Source organism: Raphanus sativus, chromosome 9, assembly GCF_000801105.2.
Source record: "Raphanus sativus cultivar WK10039 chromosome 9, ASM80110v3, whole genome shotgun sequence".
NCBI lineage: Eukaryota > Viridiplantae > Streptophyta > Magnoliopsida > Brassicales > Brassicaceae > Raphanus > Raphanus sativus.
In genome coordinates this window covers 5,349,697-5,363,466 of record NC_079519.1, presented here as the reverse complement: position 1 = coordinate 5,363,466, position 13,770 = coordinate 5,349,697, and the positions used below count along the sequence as shown (strand labels likewise).

The 13,770-nt window shown below is 36.8% G+C and overlaps 4 protein-coding genes and 1 non-coding gene across 6 annotated transcripts; 2 read left to right on the top strand and 3 right to left on the bottom strand.

The window, feature by feature from the left end:
* The first annotated feature begins 71 nt into the window (after positions 1-71).
* Positions 72-1,015, top strand: LOC108824275 (uncharacterized). The gene is made up of 2 exons (XM_018597668.2): positions 72-412; positions 595-1,015. The coding sequence occupies exons 1-2, from the start codon at positions 161-163 to the stop codon at positions 823-825; spliced, it is 483 nt and encodes a 160-aa protein (XP_018453170.1). The 5' UTR covers positions 72-160; the 3' UTR covers positions 826-1,015.
* A 215-nt stretch (positions 1,016-1,230) lies between these two features.
* LOC108828569 (uncharacterized) lies at positions 1,231-4,605 on the bottom strand. 2 transcript variants are annotated; one of them, XM_018602304.2, is made up of 9 exons: positions 4,345-4,605; positions 3,940-4,118; positions 3,472-3,868; positions 3,088-3,386; positions 2,941-3,009; positions 2,798-2,854; positions 2,651-2,703; positions 2,498-2,573; positions 1,231-2,379 (listed from the first exon to the last, which is right to left on the bottom strand). In XM_018602304.2, the coding sequence occupies exons 2-9, from the start codon at positions 3,945-3,947 to the stop codon at positions 1,431-1,433; spliced, it is 1,908 nt and encodes a 635-aa protein (XP_018457806.1). In that variant the 5' UTR covers positions 3,948-4,118; positions 4,345-4,605; the 3' UTR covers positions 1,231-1,430. The 2 variants fall into 2 exon arrangements, with proteins under 2 accessions (XP_018457806.1, XP_018457805.1); XM_018602303.2 differs by having other exon boundaries at positions 3,940-4,113.
* A 1,171-nt stretch (positions 4,606-5,776) lies between these two features.
* TRNAD-GUC (transfer RNA aspartic acid (anticodon GUC)) lies at positions 5,777-5,848 on the bottom strand. Its single transcript has one exon. It is a non-coding gene; the product is annotated as a tRNA-Asp (tRNA).
* Positions 5,849-6,069: 221 nt separating this feature from the next.
* Positions 6,070-7,007, top strand: LOC108826683 (non-specific lipid transfer protein GPI-anchored 10). Its single transcript, XM_018600064.2, has 3 exons — positions 6,070-6,451; positions 6,543-6,635; positions 6,720-7,007. Exons 1-3 carry the CDS (start codon positions 6,121-6,123, stop codon positions 6,863-6,865), a joined length of 570 nt encoding a protein of 189 aa, XP_018455566.1. The 5' UTR covers positions 6,070-6,120; the 3' UTR covers positions 6,866-7,007.
* On the bottom strand, positions 6,985-10,463 carry LOC108824377 (carbon catabolite repressor protein 4 homolog 5). The gene is made up of 14 exons (XM_018597795.2): positions 10,138-10,463; positions 9,877-10,040; positions 9,505-9,570; positions 9,366-9,418; positions 9,115-9,196; positions 8,894-8,940; positions 8,724-8,811; positions 8,399-8,491; positions 8,278-8,310; positions 8,103-8,194; positions 7,863-7,977; positions 7,683-7,768; positions 7,459-7,543; positions 6,985-7,374 (listed from the first exon to the last, which is right to left on the bottom strand). The coding sequence occupies exons 1-14, from the start codon at positions 10,406-10,408 to the stop codon at positions 7,312-7,314; spliced, it is 1,338 nt and encodes a 445-aa protein (XP_018453297.1). The 5' UTR covers positions 10,409-10,463; the 3' UTR covers positions 6,985-7,311.
* Between the last annotated feature and the right edge of the window lie 3,307 nt (positions 10,464-13,770).

Sequence of the window (13,770 nt, the reverse complement as noted above, 5' to 3'; positions counted from 1 at the left end):
AAGGGCCCGGATATGGCCCAGTGGGCTTTTTGGTATGAAAATGTCAAAGCAACGAGGAGTCAACTTTTCCCATACGAGGAGTCAACGAGAGAGAGAGAGACCTAACTTAGTTCCTCGGCCAAACGAAATCGAGAGATAGTTGACGGCGAGGGAAGAGAGAATGTGGTTCACCGGCGGCGGCGGAGGAGGACTGAGGAAGCTCTGTAGAGCCTCGGCGACTGTTTTCGAGAACGAGATGAGCCATAACTCTCTGTTGTCAGTGAGATACATGTCGAGAGAGCGAGCTGTAAACGTGAGGAAGATAAACCCTAAGGTCTCGATCCAAGAAGCTCACACCATTTCCAGCTCTCTCTACGACGTCTTCAAGAAACATGGACCTCTCTCCGTTCCCAACACTTGGCTCCGCGCTCAGGTACTAAAACCCCTCACAAATTGATCTTAACAGTTAAAAAACATTCTCGAGAATCTTTTATTTAGAGCCTTAGTGTTGTGTTGATTGGCTTGATTTTTTTTTTTTTGATTTAGGGATTGAAATGGCTGTGAATAGTGAGTTGTTTTTGACTGTGTGTTGTTTAACATAATAATAATAAATAGGAAGCTGGGGTGAGTGGATTGAACAGCAAGACGCATATGAAGCTGATGCTGAAATGGATGAGAGGGAGGAAGATGCTCAAGTTAATCTGCAACCAAGTTGGTTCCTCTAAAAAGTTCTTTCATACCGTTTTACCTGATGATGATCCTCAACAAGAGACGTCTCCACCAGTTGCTACTGCTACTGCCACTGAGAAGAACAAAAAACAAACCTCCAAGAGAAGAAGCAAATAAGGATTTGCCACAGAGTTTTTTTTTTTTTGCCTTTCACATAAAGACAAAATCCCTGTGGACTTGTTTGTTTCTGTGTCCAAGGAAATGAATGTGTTTCCATCTCCCAGAGTTTAGAAATTTTTAGGGTTTGTTTCCATCCTTTTGCTCTGTTCCCTATGAATAAAAGAAACATCAATTTACATTGCAACAAGATCACATTAAAACCAAGATGATGATGCCTATTGCCTTCTATTGAATGTGTTTGATCTTCTGTTTCATTCTTTTAGCTCATGAAACATGAGAATCTTGTGAGTGATTCCACTGATCACTGCAGCACTATGCTCTGTAGAGAAGCTTTTCTAAGCCCAAAGAAGCCAAATACCTGATAGCCACAGATCCATTAGACACCTCAATGAAATGTAGCACTTGTAGAAAACATACATCATATTGCTGAAAAAAAGCATCTCTGACGACAAGTTCATTTTATCAAGAGATCACACTTCACATTTATGTACACTATTACAGCCAAAGCCTCATAACACACAACATCGCAATACAAAGACACCAAAATCTATGGGGGCATCCATCATTGACCCACACTGGCCATGGGTTTTGTTATAAGCTACTTACACTACCGTACCCTCTTTTTTCTTCTTCTTCTTCAACTTCATACCTTTCTGCCTCTGTTCACCTGACGTCGGTTCCACAAGCAAAAGCCGCGACATCACATACCTCAAAAGCTCTTCCCGGTGAGAGAAGGTGAAGTCAAGGTGAGCATACTCAAACTCATTAAACGACACATCAACAACACCAGCTTCTCTCATCACCTTATAATGTTTCCTCACCATAGAAGGCCGAATCACCTTGTCTTTCTTCCCCGCCACCAAATCCACAGGCACGTCGATGAACTCATAACACTCCCCTAGATCAAGCGGTTCAGGAGAGCCGTAAACCTCCACGTTACCCCTTCTGCTCCCGTAGTCAAACATCCTGAACTTCCCCGTGTGTTTGATCTGAGCAAGATGCTGCGCAACACGGAAGGACACAGCCGGCATATCGTTCATGTTGTAGTGAGGCAACCCCAACACTCCAACCCAGTTCGAGCTGTCTCCACCCACTACATAACTCATCAGCGTCTGTACAAGCCCGCCGAGAGCAGGGTAGTTGTGGAAGTCACGTGCCAACTTGTTCAGAAGCATCCTGAAGAATCTCGTCGGTATGTAGAAGGCAGGCACGACGCGAGACAGGACAGGACTCAAGAGAAGGAACACGTACTCGACCAACGTGAAACCTAAGTTGGAGTCCTCGTGGAATCCAGCGGGTGAGAGTAGGATCAGCCGGGAGAGACGGTGTGGCTTCTCCTTGATTCTGCGAGTGATGACGTACATCAGGATAGCAGCACCGCCTAGACTGTGACAGACGGCACAGAGCTTATAAGGCTCCTCCTCCTCCTCCTCCTCGTTGATGATATTAGGTTGGCTGAGCTTTAGCTCTGAAGTTTTGATCTCGTGGATTTTTTCTATCATCGCTGGAATGTCCTCAGTGCCGTGCTCGTTAATCGAGTATCGCCAGTACCTGCGTTTTTGATCAAACACCAGTTAACACTAACTAGCTTGCAAGAATATATCATAAAGGATACTAGCCAGAGCAAGTAGACAAAATATGAAAAGAAGTTTGAAATCAAGAACTTCACTCTTTTGAAGATATGTTCTTGTTTACATGATCTCTTGAAACTAAACCACGAAAGTTGCCTAAGAAAACATCATAGCCTGTGAAAGATAAAAGAGTGTGAGACTTCCAGAAGTTGGTATGTGAAATTAATAACTGATAGGGAGAATGAAACAACCTTGGTCATATGCAGCAAAAGCTGGAGATCCAACAACCCCATTAGATACCCATCTGAAGAAAGACGCACAGATACAAAATATAAATAAAATGAGAACACAAAAAACTATGCAAGTCACCTAAGAAATAGACTATGAAACCAACTCACCCCATGGAAGAATCCAAAATACCATGCTGCAGATAAACAGCTTTCCTTGCATCACGTCTGCAAAAGACAAGAAAAAAAAAAGCAGTCACGATAAATAAAATGGAGAGAGTATGCAATATAATTACAAGAAAGAAGTTATATACCTTGGTATCCTTTCCAAGAGAAGACCATATCCATCGGATGTAACAACACGAATTGCTTCGTAAGGATACCTGTAGAAAATCATTAGAAAGATAAAAAAAAAATATTTGAGAAAGCGAAGAAAACAAGACATTTGAGCTGCTCCTAACCCCAGCTCTGTAATGACGTCTTGGCACGTTCGAGTATCAGTGTTCATAGTGTTGTACAAGCGTGCCGGCCTTTCTGTAAGAGATGGATCAGCATCTCCTAAAGTGGCAGTCTGCAGCACAGTTTCATCATCATCTGAAACGTGGTCATGCTTTCTTTCTTTACGGCTGTGACTTGGAGAAGAAGAGAAGCATGATAACATTATTGCAAAAGCTTCCGATGGAGAGAGTAGAAGATGCGTAGCCCTGTGGAAAAAATCAAATATTGCTTCTATGCAGATCTCTATAGCAAGATGAAGATCCTGCAACAAAAACAAAAACAAAAAACACAAAAAGGTTTTAAAAACACACACAAAAAAAAACATGATTGAACCATCAGTGACAGACCTCAACAACGCCGCGTCTTCTGTCAGTAGCTCGGTTGGGAACATCATGGTCTTTGCTAGAGTTAGTCTTGCTTATTCGAGGCCTCCTTCTCGGGCTCGTGGGAGTTGTTCTCGAACAACTTCGTTTAAAGAAGAAACGAAGAAAATACTGTGGTATTGTCCAAAGCAAGATCCGTAAAGGGAGAATCAACCACCAAAGAATGAAAGTGATCCAGTCAGACCAGTGGCTTTCACTGGCCCAAGAGAGGCGTGAGGAGCATTGAGAAGAAGAGGGTGATGCAGGGAGGAGCGGAGGACCATCATCATCACTCTCTTCTCCAGAAGAAGAATAGTCCAAGCTGGAAGTATCGGAATCCGCAGAGAGCTCGTGAATGAAGTGATTGAAAGAAGAGACCCCACTGCCATCAAGAATTTAAAACATAAGTTAAATCAGCATATATACACAAGGATCATATGGTTTTTAATATACTTATGCATCCATCGTGGTAAACGTGGTCCACGCAGTGTTGGTCTGAGCTCCCAGCCGTGAAGACCTTCGAGGATATTAGCCTTCCCGGGGAGGAGTGTCAAGAGAAGAGCCGAGACTCCGTTAATGCATCTAGCAATGTTGTTTAAAGACTCATAGGTTATAGTTTTCACAGACCTGCACTAAAAGACAAAACATATAAACCCGAAAATCCCATAGTTAGTTTAGTCTTGTTACAACAACAACAACAAAGGGGGGGACAAGAAGAAGACAAACTTGAAAACAAAGTAATAAAAAGAGTTAAATGTTTTTAATCTAGCAATTAATCTCTTCTTTCTAAGAACAAGATAGTAAACTATATAACAAGAGAAACAGATATCATCATATCGGAAAGAGAAAGGACTTTACTCTTTAGTGACAGCAAGAGCGTTATCTACGATTCGTTGCATCACTTTCTCTCTCTCTCCCAGACTAGACTCTTGATTAATTAAACAAAACAGAACAAAAAAAACAAACTGATTCGGCGAGTTTTTTTTACAGGAAAATCTAAATCTCGATGATTCGAGAGACTCGACGAAATCGCGATGGGAGATTTATTGCGGGATCAGAAAAAGGAAAACACAGAGACCCCTCCCAAGCCTCCCGAGAATCCAAATTAAAAAAGAAACAATTAATTGGGGAGAATCCGATTTGATTAGGAGACACGTCGGCGATTATTGCCGTCCAGAGGAGGAGAGAGACTGGCTGGGTGCACGTGGAGATGTATTATTGGATAGTGTCGGATGTGACACGTTACGACACGCGGGAAAAAGGTCAATTTCACTACACAACCCACACCTAAAGAAGCAATGATTTTTTTTTTTTTTAACCACCCAAAGGAGCAATGATTATTAAGTGACATAATAATGCTTATTTGTAATTTTTGTAATTGTAACATGATTATTTTCATATTAGGTACATGTAAGTTTTTTTTTGTTGCTAAAATTTGGTGTATATGTTAAGTTTAAACAGACTATCGGTTTTTTTTTTAACAAAAACAGACTATCGATTATATGTTGTTTGTGTGATTTTCACAACAAAAAATTAAAAAATGAGATAACCTTTACGTAACGCTAACGCATGTCATTATATTATTTGTCAAAACAGCAACCAAATTAAATTGGTCGTGGCAACTATCGTACTTAATTTACTGTATTTTTATGCTACAAGAAACGTACTGCTTTTAATGAAGGAAACTAAATATAGTACTAACGAAAATAACTTTTACGTAATCATATAATATTTTTCCGGAAAACTATATACTAATGCCACGCAGATATTTCTCCTTTTTTGTTTGCCGAAAGATGTGTTTTTTATTTGCTGTAAACGTATTTTTTTCCGTCAACTTGCATATACGCAAAGACTCGCCTAAAAAAGCTCTAACACTCTTGAGTAAATAATACACTATGGAATCAGTAACCTACTATCAAAGTAGCACAGCCTTTAACTTTAAGGACATTTCCTCTGAATGTAAGAAGCTCCATGTTCTTGATAACTTTCAAAAAAAAAAGACTCAAACCAGAGACAGGAAAAGAAACTGTTTGATGTGAGAACAAATGAATGAGTTGCTTACTCAGACTTTGAGAACCACATTTGCTGGAAGAACCAAGCGATGCCAATCCTATATCCATAAACTGCGCAATTTTTTTTTAAAAGTAAGTTCGATTTGTCCGGAATTACTTTATCGGCTTCTGAAGTGAAATATAAGGAAAAGAGGGACTCTCACAACTAAAAACATGAAATTTAAGCGACTACGAAACTGCAAACAAAAAAAGAAAATTGGATAAATAAAAAAAGATAACGCCGTTGCCGGGGATCGAACCCGGGTCACCCGCGTGACAGGCGGGAATACTTACCACTATACTACAACGACTTTGATGTTCGTTTTATTTATTCATATCTAATGATCATATTAAACTACTTGTTTTGGTCAAGATCATAGGTTATGAATGAAGTCCAAAATACAAACATGAAGAAATCACTGTTGCAACCAAATGCAACACACATCATCTGTGCAATAACAATACCTGTCCTCAATCACACACACACACACACAAAACCAATTGATTCCGACCTTAAATACTCCATCAAAAAAACATCACTCACTCTCAAACAAAGAAGAGAGAAACTTGCTCTCCAAGAAAGATGGCTTCTTCTATTCTCTTTATCACTCTCTTAGTCTCCTTGTCTCCAATCTTTCTACAGCAGGTTCTCGCTCAAGTCCCAACTACATGTTCCTCAATGCTTCTTTCGTTGGCTCCATGTGGTCCATTCGTGCAAGGCTTCGTCCAGCTTCCGGCTCAGCCTTGTTGTGACGGCTTAAACCAGATCTATAGCCAACAACCAAACTGTCTCTGTCTCTTCCTCAACAATACTTCTACTTTGTCCCCTGCTTTTCCTATCAACCAAACTCTTGCTCTACAGCTGCCACCGCTTTGCAATATTCCAACCAATTCATCCTCTTGCTCTTCCCCTAGTACATAATTTTTTTCACACAATTAAAAAAAAAATTGCAAGATTTGATTGTTTTCTTGAAATTTATGAGAAACGTTTTTTTTTTATTATAGGAGGAGAGGCACCTAGTGATTCACCCTCAGTTGCTCCACCACCTTCTAGCTCAACCAGTTCTCAAGTATCTCCAGGTGCAAAGAACCACTCTGGTAAGCCATTTCAGCTAACCTAAAACATAAAAAAGAGTTAACATCCCAATAAGAATTGTTACTAATTTCGTTTTACTTCATCAGCTACTACCCCAGTGGCTCAACTGGCACCAAGACCCACCAGCTTAATGGGGCTAGGTTATGATCTGAGATCCTCTGGCTCCAAGTCTAATATTCAGCTATTCCTTATGGCACTCGCAGCGATCCTACCAGGAACTCTCCTCATCTGAATCTATCTGCATATTACCTATATTTAACTGTTTTGGGTTTTCTCTATGAATCAATCATCGTTCTTCTGTATGTTACTTGACGTTTGCAGTTCTTGATATGAAATCAGAAAACAGAACAATGAATAACAACACTCTTGTTTAATAACCCACTTTGGTTCTGTAAGATTATGAACACAAGAAGCTCATCAACAACTTCCTTACTTATTGTCTAAACATTTTAACTGAAACATGTGTATTAGAAACAGAAACATCTTACAAAAAAAATCGTGTATTATTAGTTAAAAAAAAAAAACAGTTGAAAGTATGTTTTGGGATGCTTATTTGTCACAGTTTCAACCAAGCTATTTCATCACACTTCAGTTCACAAGCCTCCATGATCATGAACTTCAAGGGATGACGAAGTCAGGTGGCTCCGTGGGGGGAGTTTTGACGTTAAACCCGTAGCCTCAACATCCCTCACCCATAAAGGCAAGTTCACATGCGATGGCGAGATGGTCACTTCCCCATTTCTGCAAAATTCAAGAAAGCAAAGGGTTCACAAACGAAGAAGAAAGAACATGTAATTAAAGCCTGAGAAACTTATGAATGAATACCTCACTTGGTAGTCCACCTGTTCTTCTCAAAACATCAGTTGGCAAGGTTTCAAGAACCCTTACAGGAACTAGTTCCTTGGTGTGCCTGGTTCAAAACCTCTCATTAAAAATTCTGATTTCATAATACAACATGTAGACAGATCACAGCAGACTTCCATTATAAGCTCTAATTTATGATTAGGATTTTATATCTCTAACATGTATGCATATCATAATAGACTTACCATATATAATCAACAGTTCCTTGGAACCTTGAATGACATGTTGTTGCCAATGGTTCACCGCATTGATCTCTCGTTCTTAGTGTACCCTGAAAGATCTCAGGTCTTATCATACTAAAAGGACAGCTACAACGTCACAGAAACGCTTCAGGCAGTAAAGAACAAAAAAAAAAATATACTTACAGGAACTCCAGCATATGCGCTGTTAAGCATCAGTTGATGTCGGACATGAGTAGTTGCTTGACCACCAGTTGCAAGCTGCAGTTCTTCCTGGCTCCATTCATTGGTTTGTGATGCACTGAAAAATGGAAAAGTTGCTTACTTAACACGAGCCAAAGGAGAGATATAAGCAAACTATCAGTTCATCAGATAAACAGAAACACTACTCAGAGCAACCAAGCATTTTGACGACATTCCAATTACCTAACTGCATGTTGGTTTCTAAACGGGCTCCTCTTTGTATCGAGTTCAGACTGACCAGAAATTTGCCTTCGGTCATGGAGTCGTGTATCCAACTATCCAAAACGGGAAAGGAATAAAATAGAATTCACTCAAAATTCTGAAGAAACTGGAAGAAAAAAAAAAAAAAAAAACTCACATCGGCTGAAGCTACAAAATCATAGATTGCGCTCTGTCCAGAAATTTGAGATTAAATATCAAAAAAAGTTTCATCCAACGCAATAAGTGATACAGTAAAAGAAAAGGGTTATAGAGATCACATTTGGAGTGCTGTTCAGATCACCAGCAATTGCCACTGGAATATTTCCCCATTCCTGTGATAGCTTGTAAGCCTTCTCTAGCAAAAGTCTTACCTAAAAAGTTTGTAACGTTTCAAAATATCAACATAACGAGCGAGCTACTGGAACTTCCAACAAGTTTTCATCTATCCTGCCAGGCTTAGATGTACTGATGAATACCATAAAATCTCTTCACTACTAATAAGATTATTATTGACATTTTTAAACTAAGGATGTGTAATGAGAAAAATGTTCTATGGATAAGTCAACTTAGTCCGAGTTTTGTAAGCATGTAAGCAATACATACCTGGCCTAGCTTAATATCGCCACGCTTAGGATTAAACAGGACATGTATATTCCCAACCACTAGCCTTCGAGGACTTGTACATGTTTGCCTAGAAATCAACCAAATCACCACATCTGAGCGTGAAAGATCTGAACATATCTTAAATCTACAGTAAAGGAATCCAAACATACTCTGAAGACTGCATGCATAATTTAGATTCTGGGTCCTCGCAGTTCATCTGTTCCATAAACAGGATCAAAGAGATGACTTAGAAAAGAACCCAGACAATACTCTAAAGGAACTAATATTCTTGCAAAATAACACAAGGGATAACATTTGAAATGGTTCCCCCCAATCAAGATGAATCTCGCTCAATTATTCTATCTCTGTGGTCATGTGAAATGGTGCATACCTCTAAAACACAAAGTTGAGCAACATTGTTTCGCATGCCAAATCTATCAAACTCTATTTCTTCATGGTGTAGGAGTTTGAATCTGCATTCACAGCGAAACTGTGACATGAATGGTGAAACTAAAAAAGAGTAAAAGTTCAATATAAATAAATAACATCAAGAACTATTAGATTCCTGACTCCAGTCCACCATATCAAGCTTTCCAACGGCACACAAAATAAAATATGACCCTGACTAAAATATGAACTTACAGTTTCTCTTTCCAGAATATAGAACAACCATCACTCGCTTCTCCAGTTCGACGCTATAGAAAATATATTAGAAACTAAGAAAAAAAGAGCACCAAAAATGCATATGAGAGTCACTATGTGGTCTTTGACTTAAACATACCTTGTGAACACCTTGAAATCCCCTGTTTTTAAGAAGACTATCTAGATCATCAAAGCGGTCAACCTCCTGCACAAAAACTCAAAACATGATAACTGCAACACGTAGTTGGATACAAATGGAACTAAATAAACTCGTCATCAAAGTGTAGATCTCTAGGCCGTTCCCCTGCCTCTATATATATTAATAAAAAAAAGAAGCCATTTTTGACAATGATACGAATCCTCCAATGATTAATGAAACCATAACGTAAGGTACGATAGTTTTGATATTTAACCAGCTCATATGGAGAATACATCTAACCAACCAAAGAAGAACATTAAACAAGAGAGAAACATTGCAATGAAGTATGCAATAATAAAGGTCGGAACTTGCCTGAAGACATAAGATGGTTGCATTATAGCGACTAATCTCCTTGCATATGAGATGCTTCCGTCTACTCCAGTCCAAGTGTTGCGGCAGGATGTTGTAATACAAGTCCATGTGGTTGGACGCATTGTCAACACCAAGTAGATTGTACGAAACTAAAACCAGCTTATCTGAGACAAGAAACAAAACATTATTCAGACACAAAGTAAAACCGCCGTGTCCTAAAAACAAACAACTTCACGACTAGTGTTTTTGTAAAGACGTGACCTTTAAGGTTTCTGAAATTGCTAGCGGAAAACACCCATTGGCGATCGACGGAGCTCGAGGACCTCTCCTTGCGTACCCTTCGGCGCCGGCGAGAGGATTTACTAGGTTTCCGGCTTGACCCCGGCGGCGCAAGAGAAGTGTGGGGTCGGTGTACTACTACTGGCTCGTGGTTATTCGATGGTTCCGAGATTGAAGATCGCTTTCGCTTGGAGACGGTGGTGATTGAGTGCCGCACTGTGTTCACCACCGGCTTGTATCCGCCGCTGCTCATGGCGGCGTTTGAGGTTTTCGTTAAATTAACCACTCGGTTCAATAGTTGAATTGTTTTTACGTAGGGGAGTTTAAATTGCGCATTTTTTCGATTGGACCGGTTTTCGTTAATCCACCGGTTTAGTTAATTTTTTGGATTAGCTTTTAAAATTAAAATATCTTTTTTTTCGTTTTTATTAAAATCATACTATAGTTTTATGGGTCAATTAGGGGAATGGGCAACTTTTAAGTTTGAATTAGGAAAATATGTCACCTCAAATTTATATTAGGCAATTGGGCAACCTAGTAGAGAGAGAATAAATTTATGACATTTTTAACATTTTTGCCTATTAAACTTGGCAAGCTGGAAAAGTAATTTCGTGGGACCCAAAATCCACTTTGCCTATAAAAAATAATTTTTTTCCATTAACTTTTAACAACTAACTTTTGTGGACCCTATAAACATTCTTTATTCATTAAACTTTTGGATCATATTTAATACCCCCTCCGTTTCATAATACTTGATGTTTTAGAGGGATAATTTTGTTTCAAATTAGTTGAAGTTTTGAGATTTTAAGGTTACTTTAACTTTATTGGAAACTGTTCAAACCAATTAGATTTCACAGTCTTTTTTATTATTGGTTAATTGATTTTAAAATTATATCTTTAAAATATTTTTATTAAAAAATACAATTTTCTTAATCTTTGTGCACTATGGTAAAATATCAAGTATTATGAAACGGAGGGAGTATTTAAAAATCATATATGAGCAACTACTTTTAATATAATACATATTTTTTCATATATAAAGTCAACATAAATCTATACGAATTAATATAAAATCGATGTAAACTCTAAAATTTATGAAAGTTACCCAATAAATTATACATTTTGACTCATAAAAGAAACTTTCATATTTATGAAATCTACCCAAATAAATGATAATTCATAAAATTATGTAAATTTATGGATAATTATCATAAATCTGAGTAAATTTAATAAACTTGGAAACCTTCATAGATCCTTCATTTTTTGCCAAAATAGCAGAAAAACAAATTTGTCTACATTTAATTTTAATATATTTGGGTAAATTTAATAAATTTGGAAACCTACGTGAATCTTACATTTTTTTGGTCAAAATTGATCTCACACTTTTTGTTTTTGCCAAAAATAGAAACACTCACGAAATGCTACATTTTTTTCCCAAAAATAAAATGACAAATTGGGATCTGGCAGCAAAGTGCATTCGTTATAATTTTTATGTTTATAAAATGACAAAAATTGTTAATAAAATGACAAATTTGTTAATAAAATGACAAACCCTACACCTTTCACGATGAACTGATCTAATAACTTTAATTTTCAAGGATCATATCTACTTGCTAGAACCAATATAATCCCATATTGAGTACAACTTGCAGATTTCCAATCATCCCAAGTTCTTGATTAGTCATAGGTAGAGCCGTGCTTATAATCTATTGAAAAAGATATCCGCTATAGTGCTATTTCACCCCAAAAAATAGAGTTATCCTTAGGTTCACCCCTAGAGTGAACATTTAGGTTCACCCAACCAATAGGAATCAAGTATTTCATAATTAATATTTTTTAAAAAAGAAAAGAAAATATTGTCAAGTTATATTATGTTTTTAAAATAAATAAAATAAAAACAAATAAAAATAATAGCCGTTACAAAAAATGAATTTTTGAAAACTATTTTTAATATCGTCAAAAAACACTAAACCCTAAACCCTAAATCCTAAACCCTAAACCCTTGGGTATACCCTAAACCCTTGGATAATTTTAAACTCTAAACCCTAAATCCTAAATTCTAAACCCTAAACCCTAAATCCTAAACCCTAAACCCTTGGATATATCCTAAACCCTTGGATAATTTTAAACTCTAAACCCTAAACCCTAAATTCTAAACCCTAAACCCTTGGATAAATCATAAACACTTGGATAATCCTAAATTCTAAATCAAAAACACTAAACACTAAAACATTAAATCTTAAAAATACTATTATGGTTTAATGTTTTTAATTTAGGGTTTAGTATTTATCCAAGGGTTTAGGATTTAGAGTTTAGAGTTTAGAGTTTTGTTGACGAAATTAAAATCTTTTTAAAAATCTTTTTTTTGCATATATTATTATTTTTATTTTTAATATTTTTATTTTAAAAATGTAATATAACTCGACAATATTTTGTTTACTTTTTTAAAAGATATCAATTGTGAAATGAGTGATTTCTATTGGTTGGTGAACCTTAAGGTTTACTCTAGGGGTACACCAAGATTAAGTCCAAAAAATATAGGATAATTTGGTGCCTCCATGTCAAGTATCTAGTGATTTTTATGTCTTAAGAAGTTAAGACTCAACCTGAGTTTGACCAAATTCTCTCGCATAAACTTCTTATCTTAAATATTTAAAATCATCAACAAAACACTAAACATAAACTCCTAAACTCTAAACCATGAATCCTAAATCTGGAACCTTTGGGTAAATCCGGAACCCTTGGGTAAATCCAGAATCCGAATAAATTATACATTTTGACCCATAAAAGAAACTTTCATATTTATGAAATTTACCTAAATAAATGATAAATTATTCATAAAATTATATAAATTTATGGGTAATTTTCATAAATCTGGGTAAATTTAATAAACTTGGAAACCTACATGGATCTTTCATTTTTTGTCAAAATGGTAGGAAGAACAAATTTGTCTACATTTATCTTAAATATTAAAAACCATCAACAAAACACTAAACCTAAAATCCTAAACTCTAAACCTTGAATCCTAAATCCGGAACCCTTGGGTAAATCCAGAACCATTGGGTAAATCCAGAATCCGAAACAATCTGGAACCCTTGGGTAAATCCGGAACCCTATGCCTAACGTTTAATACAATCTAATTCACTATAGCTCAAGAAATAAGTATACGTATACATAAGATGTACGAATATCTAAGGTGTACGAATATATAAGGTGTACGTATACATAAGTATACATAAGGTGTATGAATACCTTAGGTGTACAAATACCTAAGGTGTACGAATACCTAAGGTATACAGAAGGTGTACGAATACATAAGGTGTACGAATATCAACATAACCCATCTAATACTTAAGATGTACAAATACATAAGGTGTACATATACATAAGTATACATAAGGTGTACAAATACATAAAATATACGAATACCAACATAACCCATCGAATACTTAAGGTGTACGAATACACAAGTATATGTATACATAAGTATACATATATTTAAGGTATACGAATACATCGGTGTACGAATACATAACATCTATGAATACCTTTTGTTTATATCCCTTATTGCATTGGAGAGTTTAAATACATATTAAGTATAAAATTTAAATACAT

What these genes read in the sequence shown, in the direction of transcription:
- LOC108824377 (XM_018597795.2), bottom strand. Translation starts at nt 10,408, where the DNA reads ATGAGCAGCGGCGGATACAAGCCGGTGGTGAACACAGTGCGGCACTCA. An exon ending in CTCAACTTTGTGTTTTAGAG is followed by an intron (nt 8,941 to 9,114) that starts GTATGCACCATT and finishes TTTATGGAACAG; the next exon opens with ATGAACTGCGAGGACCCAGA. An exon ending in GCGATATTAAGCTAGGCCAG is followed by an intron (nt 8,492 to 8,723) that starts GTATGTATTGCT and finishes CAAACTTTTTAG; the next exon opens with GTAAGACTTTTGCTAGAGAA.
- LOC108824275 (XM_018597668.2), top strand. Translation starts at nt 161, where the DNA reads ATGTGGTTCACCGGCGGCGGCGGAGGAGGACTGAGGAAGCTCTGTAGA. An exon ending in ACACTTGGCTCCGCGCTCAG is followed by an intron (nt 413 to 594) that starts GTACTAAAACCC and finishes AATAATAAATAG; the next exon opens with GAAGCTGGGGTGAGTGGATT.
- LOC108828569 (XM_018602303.2), bottom strand. Translation starts at nt 4,385, where the DNA reads ATGCAACGAATCGTAGATAACGCTCTTGCTGTCACTAAAGA. An exon ending in GCTCTTGCTGTCACTAAAGA is followed by an intron (nt 4,114 to 4,344) that starts GTAAAGTCCTTT and finishes CTTTTAGTGCAG; the next exon opens with GTCTGTGAAAACTATAACCT. An exon ending in TTTTGCTGCATATGACCAAG is followed by an intron (nt 2,574 to 2,650) that starts GTTGTTTCATTC and finishes TATCTTTCACAG; the next exon opens with GCTATGATGTTTTCTTAGGC.
- LOC108826683 (XM_018600064.2), top strand. Translation starts at nt 6,121, where the DNA reads ATGGCTTCTTCTATTCTCTTTATCACTCTCTTAGTCTCCTTGTCTCCA. An exon ending in ATCCTCTTGCTCTTCCCCTA is followed by an intron (nt 6,452 to 6,542) that starts GTACATAATTTT and finishes TTTTTATTATAG; the next exon opens with GAGGAGAGGCACCTAGTGAT. An exon ending in AGGTGCAAAGAACCACTCTG is followed by an intron (nt 6,636 to 6,719) that starts GTAAGCCATTTC and finishes TTACTTCATCAG; the next exon opens with CTACTACCCCAGTGGCTCAA.